The 26,363-nt window shown below is 31.2% G+C and overlaps 1 protein-coding gene across 1 annotated transcript; it reads right to left on the reverse strand.

The window, feature by feature from the left end:
- Nucleotides 1-15,954: 15,954 nt before the first annotated feature.
- Nucleotides 15,955-16,983, reverse strand: LOC141680528 (uncharacterized). Its single transcript, XM_074486730.1, has one exon. The coding sequence runs from the start codon at nucleotides 16,981-16,983 to the stop codon at nucleotides 15,955-15,957; it is 1,029 nt and encodes a 342-aa protein (XP_074342831.1).
- Nucleotides 16,984-26,363: the final 9,380 nt, after the last annotated feature.

The raw sequence follows: 26,363 nt of genomic DNA on the forward strand, positions 1-26,363 counted from the left end.
GAATTCTATTTATACTTGTAAAGATTATCATAGTTTGTATCACAACAATTATGATCATTTACCAAAATTCAATAAAATTACTATTTTAAATAGAACTGCTAAACTAAATGTGCATACATCTTATAGAGTCAAAAATGTCAAGACAAATCTTGATGGACTAATTCATGATGGATTAAATCGTGACAAGAAGTCTGCTAATGTAAAATTACATAAGATGTCTAAAAGGACCCAACAAGTGTGGGTTCTTAAAAAATGTAATTGATTTCCATATTTCTGATTCCAGGGAAACAAGAAGAATGTGCTTGTCTTGAATAGTGGTTGTTCAGCACATATGACTGGAACTAAATCCCTGTTGTCAGAATATGAGGAGAAGGCTGGCCCAATAGTTTCCTATGGAGATGGCAATGTAGTAAAAACACTGGGATATGGAGATATAATCATTGGAAATATTATAATCTCAAACGTAACTCTGGTAGATGGACTGAAGCACAACTTGTTGAGCATTAGCCAAATTACTGACAGAGGTTTATATTTCGTGTTCTATGATACGCACTGTAAAGTAGTTCATAAGATCACAAAGAAAACTGTTTTCAAAGCTTATAGACATGGAAGCATTTACGAAGCCAAAATTTATGCAAATACCGATGGACCAGAAACTTGTTTGGTAAAAGCTTTCCCATCTCAACTTCAATAATCTCAATGACTTGGTGAGAGAAGAACACAAACATGAAAATGTTGTTCTTGTAGACAAAAATCTTAAATCAGGAAAGAAGGCAAATCCTGATGATAATGCACAAGTTGAGGGCGAGAAACGTGAAACTATCATGAACTGACAACACAGTTACAGGGGGAGCTTCACATGGAACTAATCATGTAATTAACGTTACTAATGATTTGTCAATTTATGACAGAATGGTCAGTGGAGAAGAGATTCCTGATTTTGCTAATAAATTCATCAATGCAAATACTGAGGGGGATAAATTATGATTAAATTCTTGATTTTGGATTACAAATTTTATCTCAGCAAGTGATGGATAAGACATGATTTTTCTTAAAAAGGAAGGTAACATTATTTCTTTCGTGATTTTAATTGTTACAAATTTATTTTATTCTATTTGAGTAATCATGTTAAACTTGTCATTATTATTTGTTTTATATTAGGAATAGGTGCATGTAAAGAGACTTTGATTCATTTGCCTAGATACGCACAATATTATGCATGCAGTATTCATTATTACACGGTTAATCAAAGGCGTCTCTTTAGATTTCCAGTAGGGTTTAGCTATAATATCACTCTTCATATCTATTATAAACCTCAAACATTTCTCTCTCACAAAACCAAAACTCTAAATCCAAATCTCCAAATCTTCACTCATTTTTTCAGTGGCTCAAAATCAACTTTACAGAATAAACAATGGTGTATATCTTCCCATTTTCAACTTAGTGGATGACAGGATGTACTTCGACCCTATCGGACTCTAAATCCAAATCAGTGGTCAAGCACTGCAGTTCCTGATTCAATTTTTGATCATCTCATATGGGATGATCAACTCGAACTGTATTTCTTCACTATGGAGGTTCATCTTGAAGAAGAACACCTAGGTGAGTTGGCAGAGCGTCAACGCCTAGCAGCTCTAGAGTTACAAAAGGATATCATTTCTCTTGCAGTCTCTATGTCTCGTATCTTTCACCGTCGGGCGGCGAAGAAGGAGCAGGAGAACAAGAAGGCGAAGAAGGAATAGTTGTAGTTCTTAGGAATTAGGATTAATTTCTTTCGTAGTCATTCTTGTACTTAAATATTATTAATGAAAATCTCTTGTTGCTTCTTATTTTGATCGAGCAAAAATGACTGTTCATATTCTTTTGATATTTGCATATGTGAATATTGTTGATTTCATATTTGTCTGCTTAACATTCATATTTCACATGTGTACAATTAACTATTCTCAAGCTATTTCAATGTTAACGAGCAGATCAAGCACACAAGTGTGTGACAGGATTCCGATGTTATTTCACAGTATTTCCTGATGACAACAAAATGGTGTTGGTTACACTAGGTTTTTACAACTGATTTTTACTTATCTTTTGTCTGGTGAAAGTTTTGAAAAAGATGAACTTCTGATGATTTTTCAATTTAATTTTAAATCTCTGACTGATTTAGCAAAAAAGAAAGATAATTTCAAGAGAGGAATAGTTTTACCATGAGAATTGTGGGTATTTTTGTCTAACAAAATGCCTAACAAATATAATTTTCCAAATGCTGACACTGTGGAACAGGGCACATCCAACCCTATTCCTGACCAAAGTGTCTATTTTTCTTCCTTTAAATCAAAACACATTATCACCTCTGGTTCTTCTCAAAATGAATTAGTTTTAAAATCAAAGATAATAGCTAACACTGATGTGTCTCAGAGACAATCAGGACTAGAGGTTGTTTCATATTCACCTAAATCTTTGGAGTAAAAAGGTGGAGTAAGGAAGAAAAGTGTTTCATTAGTAACAAAAATCAAGGAAAATTATAGTTTGTGTTAAGTTGGTTGATGAATCATCAAATATTGAGAGTGACAGTGATGATCCAATTATATTCAAAAAGCCGGTTAGACAAGTGGAGGTTACTGCTGCTAATGCAGAAAAAGACCAACATTTGATTGCAGCTGTTAAGCATAAGAAAAGAAGACTGATAAAGGCAGCAGAAAAGATTCAAAATAAATCAGATGGTCTTACAGTGTTGGCTGATATTGCTCTGGATCAGGAATCTACACATCCTGATAAGTCATTGTTCAATCTCGACAGGTCTCAAGAAATTCCTGACAAGATAGTGGCAATTCTTGATCAGACAGTTACTAAATCTCACACAACCAAGATAGTTGAAATTGCTAAGGAAGTTGGTGTGCAGAAGTGTATCAAGAGAAAAGCACAGACTTCAACAGTTTATCAAAGCAAGAAGATCAAAATTCAACACCACATAAGGAGTACAATACACAAGAACCATCTTCTCAAAGTGAAGATGCACTTGTTAATGCCCCAACTACACAAGAACCACTTGCTCAAAGTGTAAGTGAAAGTATAACATCACATCTGACTATTCGTTACATTACTCGAGGAAGTAATATTTCTATGGCTGATGATATTCTGAAGACAATACAAGACATGAAAGCTCATCAAAAGCACATTGCTGGATTGGATGTTGTTATCAATGATCATATCTCTGAGGGAAGCACACAAGAACCTTCAGTTCAAAGGATTGAAGAAGCTTCTACACCTCAAGTCACACAAGAACCAACAGTTCAAAGTTATGTTGTAAACTTAGTATCAAATCCTAGTATGGGGTCAATTTCTGACAATCAGCAAAATCTTGTCAAAAGAACAATTCATGATGAAGTTGTTCCTGATTCTACAAATCCAGATGTACTGATCACTTCTCAAGATAAGATTAAAGCAATCTTGGTGCAACCACTCAAGGCTATACCAATGGTTGATACTACTCAGGGTACAGATCATTTACACTATATTTTCTCTGATGACATGAATATGATTAGACATTTATAAAGAAATACCTCTAGTCATAGGATCACAGACAACTCTTCTCAGCCACCTATTATTTCTGTAGGACAAATTTATCTGAGTTTTCATGTGAGAATGAGAGAAAATATTTAAAGAAAAATAGAATTCAAGAGAGGCATGATCCTTACCTGGAAAAAGGAGAGGTAGATGAGTGACAGGATTTAGTTAATCCTTGCGAGGAAGCTCTGACTATTAAAATAACAAAGAGATTTAGGTACTCATGGTTCTTTTCTTACAGGATCTACACTAAGCCTTTTAAGTCAAATCTTGATTTAAAGCTCAAAGGCATAGTTCCTGATTCTGAAGTTAATTTTGTTATTCATGAGAAATCTTTTGGTGATCAAGATGATTCTGATGACTCTAATGATGATAATCCTGATGATGTTGTTCTGAAAGGTGATATTGACACATCTAAATTGTCTACTTTTGGTTCATCATCTGGTCCTGCTACTATTCTACATCCTCATAGGGCTTATGAATGGAATCATTTTTGGAGATTACTCAGTGAGAAGATATCTATGAAATCTGCTCAGACTTCAGCTGATCATGCTGTTCAATTGGTTTCAAATTTTGATATGAAAGCATATATCAAATCCACTACAAGTTTAGTCAAAGGACTGCATTCTTCTATCTCTGCACTCAAAGAAGATATTGTTAAAATCACAGAAGAGCTTGTTGATCTTTCCGTGACTATTAAATGTACAAACAAACAAAGTGGTTTGATAAAGAGAATGTTTAGCTTGAAAGCCAAACAAGATCATATGTCTGAGAAGCTGACAGCTTTGGAAGCTGGTCAAAATGCTACAAATTTCAAGTTGGATGATATTTTATCTCTTCTGCAAAGTCTAGATGCCAAAAAGGGGGAGATAGTACCCAAGACAAAATGTCAACCTGAATCAGTTTTGAGGAGAAATACCAATTCTGATGATGATGGTGATAAATAAGAGAAGGAGACCTCTGATGCTGTGAAAGTTCAAACTGGAACTGGAATTCAAAGTCAAAAGACACAGTCAACTCAAGTCTCTAAGAATAGATCACATGGTTCTAACATTGAAGCTGCGCTTGTTACTTCTAGTTCAATTCCTGATGACAAGATTACAAGTTCTGATTCTTTTCCTTATACTGAAAGAGTGATAGTGATTCCTGATTTTGTGAAAACCGAAGAAGAAGAAATTCTATTTCGGATGGATTTACAGATTCTCTCTGCTTATATTGAAGTTGTTAATGCTGTAAATTTCAAGAAAGAAGAATTGGTTTGACAGAGAAGAAAGGGCACAAGAAGGAAAAATCAGAATTGCTATTGACAAAGCAGATCAAATATACAAGAATATGCTTAAAAGATCTGAGAGGAATAGATGGAGGAGTACATATACGAAGATGTTACATAAAAGAGCAGAAAAGAGAGCTCAAGTATTTCCAAAGATCAAGAATAAATACAAATGGAGAAAAATTGATGATCTCATTTGTAATGATAAATTGAGCTTTACTCCTGGAGGAATAAGGATGGGTGATTTACTTGGTTCTAATATCATGGGAGATAAGTAGTCTTGGTTAGTACAAGCCAAGAATCTCAAGTTGATTGAACCATTCACAAGATCTGGAATAGGATATCATGAAGCTAAACTTGTCAACTTAAAGTTGTTGAACTTCACACTTGCAGATAATTTGGGTCAGGAAGTAATCGTTGATCATTTGGATAGACTTGAAGCTGTGAAGATTATTCTTGACAAACATGATGGTTCTGAATCTAAACAGAAGATCTTACTCTTATTGCAAAATGATCATATTCAAGTTCTTTCACTCGATGAACTGATGATCATGTCTACAAAGAAATTGAAATACATTCACTATTTGCTAAGAGTTTAAGATGAAACTTCAAGGTTATGGTCAAACATGATTCTTGCCAATATCAGAAGAAGGATTCTGGATGATGGTCAATATTATTTTGGATCATATGTTCATGTATATATAAATTTCAAAGGGTAAGAAGTCAACATGAATAAAGGAGGAGCTGTCATTGAAAATGTTCTTACTCCGAGGCATATAACCATGAATCCTGATGGAAGAAAAACTTTCTATGTGTCACTGGAATACATGCCGACAAAAAGAGCTCAAATCAGAAATCTGAGAGCTGCTATATATCAATTATCTTATAAAACAGAGTATGAGAAGAATTTGAAGATCAAGTTAAAAGATATTCTGTTGAAAAAGATTGATGACAGAGTTAAAGCTTTTGTTCAGAAATACTGCATATTTTATCAAGAAATATGAAAATCAAAGTTTGAAACAAAGTAAGCTTTAAACTACTTATTTTTTCTATCTGGTTTTTGGCACTAGACAATTCTATTAGAATTTTTGCTTATTCTGTAAAGTATAAATTGAGGGAGATTATTGAGAATTGACTAAGTCGAGAATCAAGATTTGTCTAACAATCAGGATATGATCAACTGATGTGATATGATTATCCGTTGGAAGCTTCGTTATCATCCATTGACGATCTTTAGTCATCGGTTGATATATACAAATGATTATCTGTTGAAGTTACAGCATATATCCGTTGATCAGGTTATCCTTTGAAAATGACTTGGATGATAAGTCAGTATTGCGAGATAAATCAGAAGGTGGTGATTTATAGGTCATAGTTGATTTAGATATGTATGGAAATTGTTAGAATTATACTGTAACATATCTTGTAATTGATAGAGGACTGATTGTAACTGTGTAGTATATAAACACAGAATAGGTTATCACAACAAAAGTGATAAGAGCAAAACTCGAGTATTCGCGTAACCTAGAAACTCTTAAGAATATTGTTCTTGAGAGATTTTTGTAACAGTTTATTAAAGATCAATATAAACTGGTATTTGATACATCTGTTCTTACTTTACTTTCATAATACATCGATTTATTTAGTAATTGTATCAACCCCTAAACAAGTGCTTTATTGGGCAACAAGTTCATTAATGGCCTAACAATCCAAATATATAAAGTAAAGGTACTACCAATTCATTTTTATAGCTTGTTATTACCGCATTCAATACACTTCGAGGGATCTCCTCTAATGCGTATTGGGTTCCCGTTATTGATGAGTCACGATGGGTTACTAGTCTCATCCCCAACCTAGACATCAGGTCAACAATATGCTCAAGCTACTCAGTCAGCGAATCAACTATATTAAGAGTTCATATGAACTCTATAGCAATAATCATGTCAGACACAATAGCCCTTATATACTTCGGTCTAAATTAGACGTGTCTCTTAGTCTTACCATTATAATTCACAATTTTGATCTTTTCGATAATTGCCCGGCTATCACAGTAAACGAAAATGACAGGAAACGGTGCTTATTAGAAGTAACACTAACATCAATTTTAATTCAAATTAAATTAAAAAATCAAATAATATTGAAAAAAGTTTGTGCATTGCACATGATTTAGGTTAATAAATTCTAAAACAAAAGTAAACTATCTTCATATTATTCATGCTTACAAATTATTTTCTACCGTGTTCCCTACCTTTTTGAAAACCTTTAAAAAAAAGACCCGACAACTACATGTAACAATATTTAAGAAATTATTGGATTAATAAAAATTTATTTTTGTATATAACACGTCATTTAGCGTATTATTGAAAATTTTGTAATTATCTTACATGGAGGGCTAACAATTAAAATTTCAAAATTAATAAATTTGACATGAAGGGAGATTTTTTTTAAAAATGGAGATGCTCCTCGATTATGGACAATTTGAGAGAAACCAAACAAACACTATGTTTGATATACAGTAGCAAGTAATTATTTATTTCTGTAAAAGATTGATTAATCACAAAACTTGAAATGAAATTTTGTTTAAAATTGATTAACCACGATTAACCACGAAGCTTGAAATTATTAACAAATAACAAGTCATGTTGAAAAATAGCGGTAAAATTACAACCACAAAACTTAAAACTCCCACTTAATTCTTAATATTTGGGGACAGGAGATGAACACGCATTTTAAGAATTTCGTAAAACATAATTTCCTAAATATTTTTTAATATATTCTTTTTCAAATAAAAATATTATGTTTAAATTTTTATACATAAAAAAAATTAATATAAATAATAAAACTATATTTTGTAGTAACCTTAATATATGTGTCAAGGATGATAAAAATATATGTAAATAATCTGAATCGGAGGGAGTAGGAAATAATAAGTCACGTTGGAAAGCACTTCCTAACGTGAAAGATGAACTAAAAGAGACTTTATGGACAATCGAAATTTCTTAGATTTCTATTTCATTATGAATGAAATAATTTTATAAGATAAACTTTCTAGGTAACTGAATTTTCTTTGAGTGCCACTAAAATACACCAATCTTTCAAAATATTATTACCAACAAATTCTAAACATTTTGAAGTAAAATTACAGTGTAAAACCCGACCAAATTTTAAAATTATTTTAATATAAATAAACAAGTGAATAATTTCTAAAATTTTAAAAACATGAATAAAAATAAAATTAATAAAATACAAGTACCCATAATCTATAGTTATTTTTTAAATTTTGTAAAAAAAATAATTCATGTTAATACATGATATATAATCAAGGTGGGCCTCTACGAAACAAATTGAATTATACCTTAAAATATTATATAAATTATAACGATCACATATACAATTATATACAAATTTATAGAGATTATTATATATTTTTTTACTAATATGGGGAAGAGAGACGACCTCTCTATTTTTAGGTATCGCCGGATGTAATATTATGGCTCTGTGTGCTTTTTAATTTTAATGTGTTTTTTAGTAGTTTATTTCATTTTTCTTTTTGAATTCTTATAATTTTTTGTGAATGATTTTCAATTTCTTTTTGATTATATTTAATAATTTTGATTTGTAATTACTCGTATGCATATTTTTAATATAAACATCAACGATGTAATTGATTATTTGATAAATTACTTTTAATTATATTAATATTATTTTTAAATGGTGTTATTGAATTTAATACATTACTTTTGACTGTATTAATATTATTTTTTATTTAATACATTGTTTCACTTGTATTTAACATAAACTGTGTTATTTATTTTAATTTGTAGAATTGTTTGTCTAATTTTATAAAAATTTCTAGTAACATTTTTATTTAATTAAAATTTAATTTTTTGTTATATTGTTATTTGGATTATAAGTTCAATATGCGTAAAATAAACGGTGTAATTGATTATTTAACAATTTATATTCCCTGTATTAATATTATTTTTATGGTGTTATTGAATTTAACACATTACTTTTGATTTGTTATTATTATTTTTTATTTAATACAATATTTCACTTGTATTTAACATAAATTGTGTTATTTATTTTAATTTATAGAATTGTTTGTCTAATTTTATAAAACTTTCTAATTACATTTTTATTAAATTGAATTTGAATTTTGTGTTTTATTTTTACTTGTATTATAATTCCAATATACACAACCAGATAAAAATAGTATCAGGTTATTTATATTGCTATAATATCTATTAATTATAAATGATAATATCATGTTATTTATATTATATAACACATTTATTTTTTAGAAACAATATTATTTTTCCAAATTCTAAAAGTTTAATTTTAATGAAAAGAAGTTAACAAATAATAGAAATTTTCTTTGTACGTGATTTCAAATATTAATATGCTAGTTAGGTGTTACTTTGTTTTGCCTAGCATAGGTATTTATCACATATTTGTAGGTTTAGTGGTTTAAGTGTTAGTAGGCGATACACGTATCATATTATCTGCTTTACTCTAATTATCTATAAGAATATGATATTTTAATGGTTGACCATTGAGGCATTGACATACCAGAACTTGAAATAAATTTAAAAGAATAATGCATCATTAGAATGAGAGGTCTAGCACGTACACTCCATTACTTGACCTTCCCAAAGAATAACATATAAACATGTTATAGATCGATGATAATAATATATTATGGAGTGTGTGCGCAATATAGTTGTTTAGTATAATAAAAATGAAAGAGCAAGTGGAATGTACAATACAAAGATGTCGTTGAAACTCGATGCAATTCAATAATTTATTTACACTAGGTGTTGGCCCTGCATCTGCAATGGTTGTGTTTGGAGTTTTTAGACAAACAAAAACATGCCCAAAAATAATCTAATCCATGTTTAATGAATTTTTTATTATATTTTGTAAACTTACTGTTTAAATACTATAAAATATGTATCTTTTACTATGTGTATAATACTCTCTCCGTCAGGGACGGAGGCAAGGGTGGTCGGCAACTCCCGTGAAATTTGTATTAAAATTTATGAAAAAAATTACTTATATATATATATTTAGTAGTAAAACAAATTTATTTTCAATTTCCCCCCTCAAAAATATATAAATTTTATAAATTTAGTACTAATATTAGTGATATTTACAATAATTATGAATTAAGATACACGAATTCAGGTATTTTGTATATTGAAATTGTTAAAAATAATATTTATTAATTTATTTAATATATATTAAATTAAATATATATATTAGTTACTCGGAAAAAAATTCGCCACCCCAAACTTGGGATTCTGGCTCCGTCACTGCCTCCGTCCTCCCTTCTGGTTGTTTGTATTAGGGACGGGATAGCATCATGCATTTTAATGTTTATGTAAAATATGGTTATCTAAATAATTTTATATTTTTTTTTAAATAAAAATATAATATTTAAAAATTTATACAGAAAAAAATTGGAATTTTTTTTATAAACTATTACATAATAACTTTAAAATGCGTGTCAACGACGAAAAAAATGTGTAAAAAAAATAGGGTGAAACGGAGGGAATATATAATACATGTTTGGGAAGATAGTATTTGAACTTAAACGGGCTCAATGCTCATTTCTAGTTTAACCATACTATTTGGGTGATCATTTCTAGTTTAACCATACTATTTGGGTAATCCAGGAGAATGATCATTTCAGCCCATAAATGGTGAAAATCAGAAAGTTGGATGCACCCTACATTCCCATTTCATTTATGTCATAAAGCAGTTATATACTTATATATGTCATATTGCTTAAATTACTAATTTTTATAATTTTCTTATATTAATGTATTTAAAATTATTAATTTATATAATTTTTAGTTTACATTTTAATTTTATTAAAAAATATAACTTGTAAATTTTTTATTCAACAAAGTATTACAATGATATCGCGAGATTAATAGTGTACTACCTCCGTCCCATGGGTACCTATATGCTAATATTTGAACGTATTTCGAGATTTATATAAAATATAGTTTCATAATATATTTTTTTTGAATAAAAGTTTAAACATAAAATTTTTATTCAAAAAAGAAAGTTTTAAAAAAATATTGCAGCTTTATGATTTAAAGGAGCATTCAAAAGCGTGCCAAAAAATAATGTATAGAATTTAATGGGATAGAGGTAGTATATTATATAATTTTATTCTGAGATCATTATCCTTATTTTTTAGTTTTCTCCTTTTTATATATTCATGTATAAAAATTATTAATTCATATAATTTGTATTTTACATTTTAATTTTATTTCAAAAAAATATAACTTATAAGTTATAATTTACCAAACACGTTATTAATTTATAATTAACTTATACATAAAATTATTCAAATACCTAAATAACTTATAAATTACTATATTCATATCACTTATATGACATTTTTCAATATAAGTTAAAGTATTTTAAGAAATCTCGGGACTTACTACTATCAAGCTTTCCGGGTTTGCAAGTTACAAAATATCTGTCCATGTGAGATGGGCCCCTTGAAGCCTCTTTTGTTAAGTTATATTCTCACCTCTGGGTTGCTAATTGTGGACCAGATTCAGATCTAGATTTCGACATGAATGCAATTTTTATTATAAATATTATCATTTTTTAATATTTTTATTTAGCTAATTACAAGAAATTAACCGCCCGTATAATAGGAGAAATAGTATACACTTAAACTTATATGAGATGAGTAGAGTTGCATAGTTCAAATAGTTAATAACTTATTTTCTTAAATTTTTAATTTTAACTACATGAATAATAAAGAACACTAAAAACACATATTATAATGTAAAAACCAAAGTCGAAATATAAATACAAGCAAATAATCTACCCCACTCACCCCCGGTAGGACCAGTTTACATAGACAATGTTGAAAAATGGGGTGAGTTTTGGCCCACCAAGTAATAAGTGCAAATTGTTATAAACCTTGACTGAAAATATTAGTTATGTTTAATGTAGAGGGAGTATAGGAGAATAGAAGATGAAGAGAAAGTTGTGTTGTATTTCATTAGCTAAATGAGTTATTTATAGTAATTGATTTACAAGACTCACTAAGTAAGCTATTCAAATCTTCTTCATTAAGTATTACAAAACTTCCTCGATAAGCTTTACAAGTCTTCCTCGATAAGTTTTACAAGTCTTCCTTGATAAGATTTGAGATACTTCCTCGATACGCTTTGACAATCACTTTATTTTTATTCAAATATTTTAACACTCCCCCTTGATTGTCAAATGCGAGTTATTGCAAAGATTGACTGCCTCGTTAAAACCTTGCAAGGAAAAACCCAGTAGGATAAAAACCTTGACGAAGGAAAAAGAGTACAGCCTCCCCCTGAATAAAATGTCTCACATTTTGACATTTTGACGTAGCAAACTTTTTAACCTCCGCATACCCATATTATTTCTTAGCTTCTCAAATGTTGATGTAGGTAGTGACTTTGTAAGTATATCCGCTAGATTATCGCATGAGCGAACTTGTTGAATATCAATATCACCATTTTCTTGAAGTTCATGAGTGTAGAAGAATTTTGGCAATATGTGTTTTGTTCGATCCCCTTTAATATATCCTTCCTTAAGTTGTTTGATGCAGGCCGAGTTATCCTCGAATAAAACTGTAGGACTGTCTGAAATACTTGATAATCCACATGATTCTCGAATATGTTGAATGACCGACCTTAGCCAAATACATTCTCTGCTTGCTTCATTAATTGCTAGTAACTCTGCGTGGTTTGATGAAGTTGCGTCCATAGTCTGTTTTGTAGACTTCCAAGAGATAGCAGTATCACAATATGTAAATAGGTAACGTGTTTGTGATCGCCCAAAATGAGGATCTGACATGTGTCCAGCATCTGCATATCCAACTAGCCGTGATCTTGAAATATTTGGGAAGAATAGTCCAAGATCGATTGTGATCTTGAAATATTTGGGAAGAATAGTCCAAGATCGATTGTCCATTGAAGATATCTGAATATATGTTTTATTCCATCCCAATGCCTTTTAGTAGGGTGAGAACTAAATCTTGCCAACAAGTTCACTGCAAATGCAATATCAGGCCGTGTGTTATTTGCAAGATACATGAGAGCGCCAATTGCACTGAGATATGGAACTTCAGGTCCAAGAGTCTCTTCATCTTGTTTTCTAGGACGGAAAGGATCTTTTTCAACCTTGAGTGATCGAACAACCATTGGTGTGGTTAGTGGATGAGCTTTGTCCATGTAGAACCGATCAAAAAACTTTTCAGTGTAGTTTGATTGATGAACAAATATTCCTGAAGATAAGTGTTCCACCTGTATACCTAAACAAAATCTTATCCTTCCAAGATCTTTCATTTCAAACTCATTTTTCAAATAGTTACCAGCATTAGTAATATCTTCAGTATTACCGATAATATTCAAATCATCCACATATACAGCAATACTAACAAAACCAGTTGATGATTGTTTAATAAAAATGCAAGGACACACTTGATTATTAACATATCCATCATTCAATAAGTACTCACTAAGCCTGTTGTACCACATACGACCAGATTGTTTCAAACCATACAATGATCGTTGTAATTTAACAGAATATAAATGTCGAAGCTTAGTGTCCTCAATATTTAACCCTTTAGGAATTTTCATATAAATATCACTATCAAGTGATCCATATAGGTATGCTGTCACAACGTCCATCAAACGTGTTTCCAGTTTTTCCATACAAGCCATACCCATTAGAAAACGAAAAGTAACTCCATCCATCACAGGAGAGTATGTTTCCTGGTATCAAAACCAGGTCTTTGAGAGAATCCATGGGCTACTAGCCGGGCCTTATATCTCACAATTTCATTCCTCTCATTTTGTTTTCGTATAAACACCCATCTATTCCCGACAGGGACTACACCAGCTGGTGTTTGGACTGCAGGTCCAAATACATTTCTCTTACGTAATGATTGTAATTTTTCTTGAATCGGAATTTTCCATTTTGGCCAATCATCTCGGTGTCGACACTCTTCCACACTTTGTGGTTCAGGATCGGAGTTCATAATAATATCAGATGCCACGGAAAAAGCTTATACATCATCAACCTCAATACTCCCACGATCCAGTAATTTCGCGTTATGGACATAATTCATTGAGATCTCATAATTTTCAGGTACCTTTGCTTCTGTGGAAGCATTTGCCACTTCTGGGGCATGTGCCACTTCTGGGGCAACATTCTCTTCTGGAGGCAATTCCACGTCTGAGAGTTTTGTTACAGCCACTTCAGGGGCTTGAACTTCTTAGGAGGAAATATCACTTCTGGGGTATTTTCTGAAACTTTTGCCACTTCTGGGGCAATTCCAATCAATTTCCGTTTTCGTGGTATAATATCTTTTGCACCAATAGGTCTACCACGCTTCTGGCGTGGCTTTGAATCACTAATCAATTCTCCAGGAATTGATTTCTTAGTAGGAATTTCAACTCGTGTCGGAGCATTAACAGCAGGTATATGTGACCTTATAATATGTCTAGAGTCACTAAAGGCATCCGGCATTTGATTAGCAATATTTTGCATATGAATAATTCTTTGAACTTCAGATTCACATTGATTAGTACGTGAATCAATAGAATTTAATCCTGATGCATTCCATGATATTTCAAAATTTAATTTATGCAAGTCATTATCTCCCCCTAATTTAGGGAACATGGATTCATCAAAATGACAATCAACATAGCGAGCAGTAAAAACATCATCAGTTAATGGTTCCAGATATCTTATAATAGATGGAGAATCAAAACCAACATATATATCAATTCTTCTTTGAGGTCCCATTTTATTTCTTTGTGGTGGTGATATAGGAACGTACACAGCACAACCAAATACTTTTAAATGAGATATATTAGGTACTTGACCAAGAACTAATTCTTGAGGGGATTGTTTGTGGTAAGCAGAAGGCCTTATTCTAATTATATTTGCAGCATGAAGTATTGCATGACCCCAAACAAATATAGGTAACTTTGCCCTTAGGAGTAAGGGACGGGCAATAAGTTGAAGTCTTGTAATTAAGGATTCTGCTAAACCATTTTGTGTATGTACGTGAGCCACCGGGTGTTCGACTGAGATTCCTACTGACATACAATATTCATTAAAAGTTGCAGATGTAAATTCAGCAGCATTATCTAATCGGATTGATTTAATGGGATGGTCAGGAAATTGAGCTCAGAGTTTAATTATTTGGGCAAGTAATTTGGCAAAGGCTGTATTTCGGGTTGTAAGTAGACATACATGAGACCATCGAGTTGACGCATCAACTAAAACCATAAAGTACCTAAATGGGCCAGAAGATGGATGTATAGGACCACAAATGTCACCTTGAATTCTTTCTAAGAATTTCGGGGACTCGGTTTGAAGCTTAACTGGGGATGGTCGGACAATAAGTTTTCCTAAGGAACATGCTGAATAATGAAGTTCATCTTGGGATATTATCTTTTGAGTTTTAAGAGGATGTCCCACAGAATTTTCAATGATACGACGCATCATAGATACTCCTGGATGACCGAGTCTTTCGTGCCAAAGGGAAAATAGTTTTGGGTCTATGACTTTGGGGATGTTGACACTATGAGATTCAAGAACTCGTATACTTGTAATATATAATCCTGAAGAAACCAAGTGGAATTTTTCTAGGACCCTTTTATTGTCAATGGTGTTTGAGGTGATGAGAAGGTATTCTTTTTCATTCTCATTAATAGTTTCAACGTGAAACCCGTTAAGACGGATATCTTTAAAACTCAGTAGGTTTCTAGTTGACTTGCTAGAGTATAGAGCCTCTGTCTTATTTGGTAGAAGAAAACTAGCTTTCCCAAAACCTTCTATTATATTTGATGTACCCGATACCGTCCAGACATGTGAGTTGGTTTTAGTCAACTGTGAGAAGTATTTCTGACTCTGTAAAATAGTGTGTGTATTTGCGCAGTCAACAATGCATATATCTTCCATCTCTATACATATATAAACGAAAAACATCTTTATTAAAAACAAACCGAGTATATAGAACAACAACATGAAACAAGTACATAAAATGAGTACATAAGTAAAACACAAAGAAAATAAGTAAAGCATGACAATACATATGAAGTCTAGTCGTCTAAACCATAATAAAGATTAGCACCAGTGTCTATTTTATTTGAGGCCTTATTGACTGGTTCATTAACTAGATTATAATTAGCGAAGTTGGTTTCTACTCTCTTTCCATTATTCCTTTTGGATGACTCGTAGAGATCAACAAGATGTTTGGGTGTGCGACAAGTACGTTGCCAGTGCCCCTCAGATCCGCACCTATGACAGATGCCTCGGTTCTCTCCTTCTTGGGGCGCCTTTCTTTTATTTGGCACTTCACGCTGCCATTTCTGGTGGCCAGAGTTGTAACCATCACGTTGCCACTTCAGGTGGCCAGAATGATATTGATTGTAAAACCGATCACGAAAATTTCCACGTCCACGGTTTCGTCCATAACCCCGTCCTCCTCTATGCCCTTTCCCACGTTCATTCTTCAGGAATGACGTGTTATGTACTTCAGGTAATTGGGCAGAGCCTGTGGGACGTATCTGATGATTTTTCAGTAGCAACTCATTATTCTTTTCAGCCACAAGAAGGAGAGATATCAGCTCGCCATATTTCTGAAAATTACGCTCCCTATATTGTTGAGCCAGGATCATAGTGTTGGAGTGAAAGGTTGAGAGGGTCTTTTCAATCATTTCAGTATCAGTAATATTTTCACCACATAAAATTAATTTTGAGCTTATCTTGAAAAGAGCAGAATTATATTCAGCTACAGATTTGAAATCTTGTAACCTCAAATTAATCCAGTCATATCGGGCAGATGGCAAGTGAACAAGTTTTTGGTGATCAAATCTATCCTTGAGATTATTCCAAAGGGTGAGTGGATTTTTGATAGTGAGGTATTCAGATTTTAGATCTTCGTGGATGTGATGCCTAAGAAAGATAATCGCTTTTGCATTTTGTTCAACAGTTGGGATCTTTTCCGGGTCAATAGTATCTTTTAGGCCATTAGCACTAAGGTATAATTCCGCATCAAGGACCCATGACAAATAATTATTCCCGGAAACATCCAAGGCAACAAACTCTAATTTTGCAAGATTCGCCATTCTGAATAGATTTTAAATAAGATATAATATGTCACATAATATTTAAACAGACAAGTTGAAATAATAACTTTATACAAAAGTTACGACGGCATAGCCGGCCAGAAAACTTTTGATTATTACTTGACGGCAGCGCCATCTTTATAGTAGTATTACTTGACGGCATAGCCATCTTTATAGATTTCAATCAGTAACATAAATATGTAATAATATTTAGAAGAAAATGAGGAAAATAAAACGTACCTCTTTTATGAAATAGTTTTAGTTGATAGGGACTCGTGGGTCAGAATAAGTCGTAGCTTTTTCGAGAATAAAGCTTCAGTTGGCAGAGACTCGTGCTGATAACGTGTTATAAACCTTGACTGAAAATATTAGTTATGTTTAATGTAGAGAAAGTATAGGAGAATAAAAGATGAATAGAAAGTTGTGTTGTATTTCATTAGCTAAATGAGCTATTTATAGTAGTTGGTTTACAAGGCTTACTAAGTAAGCTATTCAAATCTTCTTCATTAAGTATTACAAAACTTCCTCGATAAGCTTTACAAGTCTTCCTCGATAAGTTTTACAAGTCTTCCTTGGTAAGATTTGAGAGACTTCCTCGATACGCTTTGACAATCACTTTATTTTTATTCAAATATTTTGACACAAATGATAAAGACCTGCAATCTTTTTTAGTATCGAAAAATAGGAATGAAAAATAACTAAAATATTATTACCGGTCCTGAGAAAAAAATAAATAATAAATAATTACTGGTAGTTGGAGAAATCTGGCTTATAAAATCATAGAAATTATAGCCAGTATCAAAAGATTTTGTTGTTTGTGTGCTTTCGTATAGAAATATGATCATAAGATATCATGTATATTATGATTCAACGTTCTATATATGCAGACTATAAGAAATCAATGATCCTAAAATATCTGAGGATATCTGTCACATATTAACTATACATCACGATAAGAGATAAGTGATTTACCCAAACTATACTAGTTCAGTACTTATCCTAACATTCCCCGTCAAGATGGAGGTCGTTAATGAACTTCAATCTTGTCTCTGAGATTATTGAACTTGCTGCCTGTAAGAGATTTGGTCATAACATCTGTCAGTTTCGACTATATGCCTATGTCATCTTTCAGATATTCCATTATGTTGAGGCGTATGAGGTGGGTGAAAGGAATATGTCCTAAGTCCAATCATGTATTAGGATTTAAGAATAACTCTTTATGTAATCTGTTTTGATTTCATTGATTTTAATAAAAGACTTGTTTTGTTTTTATTACGGGCTCTATCTATTTAAGTGTTTAAATAAGATATACCATAGTTTAGAGTAAAGCTTTTTATGGATTATGATGAGATCATAATAGTGAGACCTAAAAAGATGATAACTCTAAACTTAAATAGTTCCTGGTCATAGGATTACTAACTGGTAATTAATAATCCGCAAAGATCGGTACATACTATGTTTGCTTCATTATGAAGGGTGTCTGTTCTCATAGACATTTGTGTGGTGACACTATAGCTAGTATGTAGGTGCTTATTATAGAATAAGTTCACTGAACATGACTCGCCCAGCTGAACAACTGATGGAGTTCACTCACGTGTCAGCAGTTGTTCGCTTAGTGATAGTTGTACAAGTATCCTTAGACTTGAGGTCATCATAGTCATCTTGTGTACACTGAACTATGCTTTGCTTTAGTTCTTAGTCTCCAGGGATAATTATTAGGGCTCTTCTGGGTATAGGAATTTGTACACGAAGATAGTGTATGATCAATAAAGGATCTACCCCTTCCAGTGAAGGAAGCGAATGTTCAAGGCTGATCCACTTATGCTAGTTAAGGAATCTCTGGCCAGAGTAAATGAAATTAGAAAGGAGTTTCTAATTTGCATAGAACTACGCATAGTAAATGGTAAGCAAAGTGATTGAATTAGATAGGCTTGACATGAGATCCATGCCTTGTATTTAATCGGGACATTGTAGGGTAGAAGAAGTTTATTGTACGGTAACTATTCACTGAATAGGTTCTTGGTATTCTAAGCAGTGAATTCATATTATCCGGATAGTCGCGATATGCTGAGAAGTATCCCTCACGATGTAGAATAAATATGATTAATTAATTAATCATATTTAATAAATTAGAGAATTTATATAAATAATGATAAAATAGTTTTATTATTATTTATTTCTACTACCGGCTTAATATTGAACCTACAGGGTCACACCATAAAAAGAGAATGATTTAATGGTGGAGGAATTAATTAATAATGGCTAATAATTATTTATTTGTGAAATAAATAATTAATTGGCAAATTTAATAATTGATTAAATGAGATTTAATTGATTATAAATTAATTAAGAAAAGTTCTTAATATTATTAATTAAAGGATTTAATTTTTGGAAATTAAATCAAGAGAGAGAATTATTTCTAAAGTGTTTAGAAAAAGGATTAATAATTAAAAGGTGTTTTAATTATTAATGAGAATAATAAATGAGATAATAATAATATTATTTATGGGAAAATTTCAGCTGAAAATTTTGCCTATAAATACACTATTATAGACCCTAATTTTATTCCAACCCACACAAAACCCAAAAAGTTTGGAAAACCCAATTCTCTCCGCCTCCTTCCTCCTCCTTAACATCGTTTTCTTGGTGGATACCGGTGGAGTGCTTCACACTTGAGGAGCAACTGCTAAGGATCTCTGATCGTTGTCTTCGAATTATTTTAAAAGGTTAGATTCGATCCCTCGAATTTTTATTCACGATTTATATGCTTTTATTTGGATTTTATATGTGTAAAAGTGTTTTGCCATGCCCCCGCTGCGATTAAAATCCAACAGTGGGGTGGTGAGATAAGATATTTTTTTATTGGTAGCCAAGAAGGAATAAAGAGCAATAAATTCCCCTCTATTATCACTGTATAAGATTTTGATTTTACCATCAAAGTAATTTTCGATAATTGCTTTAAACCTGATAAAAACCTCTTTAACTTCAGACTTGGTTATTAATGGATAAAACCAAGTGTATCTAGTATGATGATCAACAAACACAACATAATATTTGAAATTATTGATAGACAGCACAGAAGAACTCCAAACATCAGAAAAAATAATATCAAGCGGGTAAGATGAAGTTATAGTTGATTGAGTAAAAGGAAGTTTATGTGATTTATTACATGAACAAGCATTACAAGAAACATCTACCAATGCACTAGACTCTAATTCGTTTGAACGAATAATATGTTGCAAAATGGAGAACGAAGGATGTCCTAGACGCTGATGCCAACTGGATGTACTGATTTTTGAAGTAGAAAATGACAAAAGTGGTAATGAAGAGTGGTGATTTTGAGGCCATTCATACATTCCATCTTTGATTGATCGCTGGTGTAAAATATCCCTAATGCATAGGTCCTTCACCTGAAACTTTTGAGGAAAAAATTCAACAGACACTTTATTAGAAGTGCATAATTGAGAGACATAAATCAATTTTTTCTTAATAGACGAAACAAATAAAACTTCATCTAACTGAAAGGGCTTCCTATAAGAAGGCAAAGAAACATAACCAGTTTGAGTGATTGGAAGGCCAGTACCATCACCAATCATGATGTCGTCAAATCCTTCATATGGAGAATGCAATGAAAGATTATTCAGATCTGCAGTGACATGATTGCTTGCACCACTATCCAGAAGCCAAGATGCTGGAGTTCTGTTAGTGGTTGCAATATTGGCTTGAGGTTTATTAACCGGAGAAAAGGAGTGAGGCTAATTTGGAACAAACTTATAAGAAGGACATCGTTTAGCAGTGTGACCTTTAACTCCACAAATCTGACAAAATCCTTGATAAGGTCGTGGTCCTCAATTATTGTTGTGATAGTTGTTTTAGTTATACTGGGTGTTTGGTGGTTTGTTGTAATGAGAGTTTCGCATGTTGGGTTTGGCTACAACATTTGTCGTGGCTGGAAAATGAGGAGATTCAGTTTTGGTAGAAGTGATTTCAAGGTCAACAGCTTTTTATGGAGTTCCTCAAATGAGACTGGAATTTCACGGGCTTGTAAAGCTCGAGCAAGTTCTTTGTATTCATCTCCCAAACCTGCAAAAATAATGTCAATGATATCTTCATTTTACATAGGAAAACCTAACAGGGAAAGTTCATCAGTTTGAGATTTGATGGTTTGTAGATATTATGTGGTTGATAAGGAACCTTTAGAAAAATCTTTGATTTGTTGTTTGATGTGTTTGATTCGTCCTCTAGAAGGTTTGGCATAAATGGAGGCTAAAATGTCCCAAGCATGTTTAGAGGTTTTGGAAGTACTGATGAAGTGAACAATGTTAGAAGAGAGAGAACCAACTATGACATTGAGGATCAATTGATCTTGAAGAATCCAAGATGAATAAGCTGGATTGGGGCTGGTTGTGTCACTGATTTTCATAGTTTGTTCTGGACAAGATTTTGTGCCATCAACATAACCAAGGATGTCATAACCAATAAGCAGTGTTTGGAATTGAAGTTTCCAGGAAAGATAATTATTATTGGTTAGTTTGATTGGGGTTTGAAAAGCTGTATTAATGGTAATCAAGGTTGTAGAATCGGCGAAAGCCATTATAGTTATGAGAATTGAAGGAGGTGGATGAAAAAATAGATCAAAAGCTAAAGCTAGGCTGCTCAGATACCATATAGAAATATGATCAGAAGATGACTGAGAAATATTTAGCCATCAATTACAATTCATAAATGGCTATGAACCTTTGGTTGTAATAGCTTCTGATGTTCTATGTAAGAGCAGTGTTCTAAAAAGCGGAAATCGGAATTGTTCGGTGTAAGGACCTTTCAGTGATTAATCGGTGATTAATCAGATTAATCGGTGATTAATCAGATTAATCAATCGGAGCATTAATCGGAAGCAATTTATTTAATAAATAATTATATTTAAGTGTCACTAACCTTTCATAAGATTTACAAAAATAAAATCACATTTCATTAATTCAATATTGATATTTAAATATTAAGGTTTACAAAAGAAAACCACCATCACTATTACATAATTGATAGTTAAGTGATTTATACCAATTAATTACTACTGATTACTCACTAGTTACTACTTGGCAGTCAGTAAATTACTACTTACTAGTTCAAACATTAAGATTTATAATAAATCGAGTGACGGTAAAATAAAACAATACAATACGAAAGATGTAATCATTATTGAATAAATTTAGTGTTAATCAATCAAGCAAGCGAGTTGAATGTTTGAGATTTGAGAGTAATTCAATTAGGGTTTTGTTTAGAATATTCAGGAATATAAGAATATACGATTGTTTCTGTATGTAAAAGAGTCAATATATTAATATATTATTATTATATTAATTATTAAATGTTAAATGTTAAATGTTAATTATTATTTTCAAAAAACTTTAATTTTTCTTTAAAAAATATTGTTTTTAATAATTTCAAACTTTGACCGATTTTTGACCAGATTCAACCGGTTTTTTCCGAACTGCCCGACTTTTGACCACTTTTCCAAAAAAACGTACTTTGACCCGATTAACGATTAATCAAGACAGGACCCGTCCGAACTCCGATTAATCGGCCGATTAATCGGTCAATCGGCCGGTTTTTAGAACACCGTTAAGAGTAATGCCATCTCTAGGAGTGGCCTATCGGCCTAAATTTGGACTGATTTCGGTCTAAATCTACCCAACAATGATCTATTGCCCCGTTCCAATTTAGGCCTCTGAATAGTGATGGTCAAAATTTAGGCCGACACTATTCACTGGTCTAAATCTTTTTAATAATAAAATATTAACTTTTTATGTTTTATATATTTGTTAATTTTGTTGATCGAATGTTATTACATATACGTGTTAACTAGTTTTTAATTATATTTTTTAATTTTTACTTATTTAAATAATAGTTATTTAACAAAAATATATTAAACACCATGAATTGTTTTAATTCAAATTAATAATACATTAAACATAAAACAAAGACTACACTTGATAAAAATTAATTGCAAATACAACTTATTCAAAATTATAATATGAACTTAAACATCGATTTAATCAAATAAATTATTTCTTAATCCCCCAAGATAATCATAACATTGATTATAATTATGATCATTTTGTGATCCTTGACCTTCATATTCGGAGCCAAATAAAATATTTCAGGTTCATTTGAATTAATAGGTTTGTGAATTAGTATCAACTCATTAAAATAATAGTATATTAATAATTGAAAAAATAAAATATTGATAAATGAATTTGAATCAAATTTTAGACCAAAGTATTACAATAAAAATTTGTCTCGGTTCAAAATTAAGTTAAGATTTAGGCCAAAAATTTTGATAACTCTCGGAGTTGCCTATGGGCTATGACCGTATTAGTGCCCCGAACCAACATGGCCTCACGTTGACAATAATTATTTACAAGCAGTAGATTTTGACGAGTATATTATCTATGGTTGAACATAAATTAGTCGCCGACTCACCATGACCTTGCCTGAAGCTTGAACCGGATACAATTGAAAACATGTGATTGAAATACGAATTTTGGCTAAGTTTGACTCTCTTTTCTAATTTCTATTAATCGAGTTTATCATTTCAAGAATCAATTCGTGTACAATACCTGATCAACTCATGACCGGCCTTATAATATTTTTCTATATTTTTTTAAAATAAAATTCACAACAAAATGTGCTTTTAAAGGAGATTAAATAAAACATTTATAAAATATTATTTACATCGCCCTCTCATTATATATATTTACAAATTACTCCACGTGAGTTCTCCCTCCCACTTATTTACAAATCTAATTTAATAAAATTAGGGTATTGAACTAGGATTTTAATATGTTATGGGTCTGTTTGGCTAACAAAAAATAAGTAGTTTATACATTTATAAGCTCATAATTACTTATCAACGAGTGTTTGTCGACCCAACTTATAAGTTATAAATTTAACTTATAAGTTGATAAGTTGAATGTAACAGTATCGTACGTCTTCTCAACTTATTTTCATTTTCCGCTTTTTTTAATTAACTTTAGCTTTAAAAATATATATTTGTAAATATTATTCAAATTTAAAATTCATGAATTAAGATAATTATATTTAAAAATTATTTATTTTTAATTCATTTAAGTAAAAAAAATTATGACTTTTAAGTAAAATTATCCAAACACTTACGTAACTTATAAATATTCATCTACTTATCACTTATAAATCACTTATTCATTTTAAGTCATAATTTACTTATTTTAAGATTTCCCAAACAGATTATATCATATTTTGATTTTACACGGATTCTAAATAAAATGTGGTAGAGTTGATGAAGAGTCTTTGGGATTTAAACACAATCCTTCAAAATCTCATTAATTATAGCGGGATTTCAAAAACCATAAAATATATTGAACAATGCCATAAAATCCGTCATTTTATAAAGTCCAGAAAAATCCGTCATGTGAATACCTTCAGATTTTAATGGATTTTAAATAATTCCAGTTGAATAACTTCGGATTTTTAAGCATAATTTAAAACCCCGATTGAATACCACCGAATTTTGTAGTATAATTTAAAATCCTAATTTTTTTTGACAAATGCAGAAAGTTTTTTCATTAAAGTGAATATAGTACAGCTGGGACAAACCCCCGATTGTTGATGATGAAACAAATAACATACAAAAAATAATTAGATGATTTCTTTCTTGATCGTTTAACACATAGACATTTAAAATTCTTGAAGCTAAAAACGAAATCAAAAACATCCCAAACGATCCAAATTGCACAAGCATCTCTGAAAATAACAACATCGCAATTGATCATATCACATAAAAATTATGGTTAGTCTAATGTTCAGAAACACCAATAGCATAAAATGAGATTGGAGAAGCGGCACCAAAGCTATCTACATGCCAGACACCAACTATAGACATGCCGAAGACACCCCAGCTATTTACATGCCGGATACCAGTTATAGACGTGCCGAAAGTGTAAATTAATGAAAGATGAACAATCTTTGGTTGTGAAAGGTGAGCTCTTGCAATAATCACCACCGTCCCAGATTATATGCAGGCTTTGCAGATCAACAAAAATATCAAAATATTCGTCCTCAATAGATCCAACACAAGATAAACCCAAGCATGACTAAACAAAAATATAACAAATACTCCAAAACACAAACTCCAAAAAGAGAGATATACAAACACCCAAAAAATCTCAGTTGAATATACCTGAATTTCATGAATGACAAAAAAATCGTTTAAAATCCTAGTTCAATATATCCCTAAGTTGTTGAATTCATGTCCAAACGCTTTCTAAATTTGCTAAACAAAAGATTAGATAAAATGTTACAACAACCTTTTTACATCTTTCTTGAAGGTTACATTCCCTTTCATCACTGACCGTTAGTACATTGAAATTTACTTAAATTAGAATAATAGATTGAGTCGATACGAGAGACGCCACCTTATGATTCTCATCTTCTCTTTTATATAAATATTAATATATATTCTTTAAAAAAAAATATTAATATGTAATTCATGCGATGCACGATCTTATTTATTATTATATATTATATATTATAATTTTTTGATACATTGTTGATTGAATTTGAATCTTATAATTCTTTAATAATAATTTTAAAACTATATCTAACGGTTCTCATCAATTATCTAACAGCTCTGAATTAATCACCAATGTTAGATTGATTTTTATTAGATGGGATAAATTCAGCAATTTTTTAGATAAAGTCTCTCTTCCGTGTCATCCTAAAAATCATCGATTTATCAATTTTCACCCAACTAATCATTATAAAATATTATACCGAATAAATTTTTAGAATCAGAATAATTTCTACATACTTTTAAAAAATAATATATCAAACTTAAAAATTAATATTAGATTTTTTTGAATATATTCAACTATTATTCTGATTAATTACCAATTATAAAATTAATCATTGCAAGATTTATATACCGAATACCTACTAATTCCAATTACTGTCTTTAAAACATTGCTCTATTCTTTACATATCACATTAATAACGAGTAGGGGCCGAAACTCAAAAACTTAAAATGACATATAATCTGTCATTATAATTAAAATTGAAGAAATTTTTTGAGAAGTAGAGTAATGTTTTTATTTAAATGAATGGCAAAATATAGTCAAATTAATAATAATTTATTAAAAAAAATAGGAAAACTGCCATTGTTGTTATTCATTTAATCTTAAATATATTGCATCATAAAATATAATATAAGCAGCAATTCAAGTTTACACATTTTGTTTTAAGAATTTGATATATTTAATTACGTATTTAACAATTAGATCAAAACAAATTTTGTGATCAGAAATAATTTCCGTGTTCAGAAATATAATAACAAAAAGGTAAATGAA

This window comes from Apium graveolens, chromosome 8 (assembly GCF_009905375.1).
Source record: "Apium graveolens cultivar Ventura chromosome 8, ASM990537v1, whole genome shotgun sequence".
NCBI lineage: Eukaryota > Viridiplantae > Streptophyta > Magnoliopsida > Apiales > Apiaceae > Apium > Apium graveolens.

Coding starts and splice junctions, on each gene's coding strand:
- LOC141680528 (XM_074486730.1), bottom strand. CDS start 16,983: ATGGCGAATCTTGCAAAATTAGAGTTTGTTGCCTTGGATGTTTCCGGG.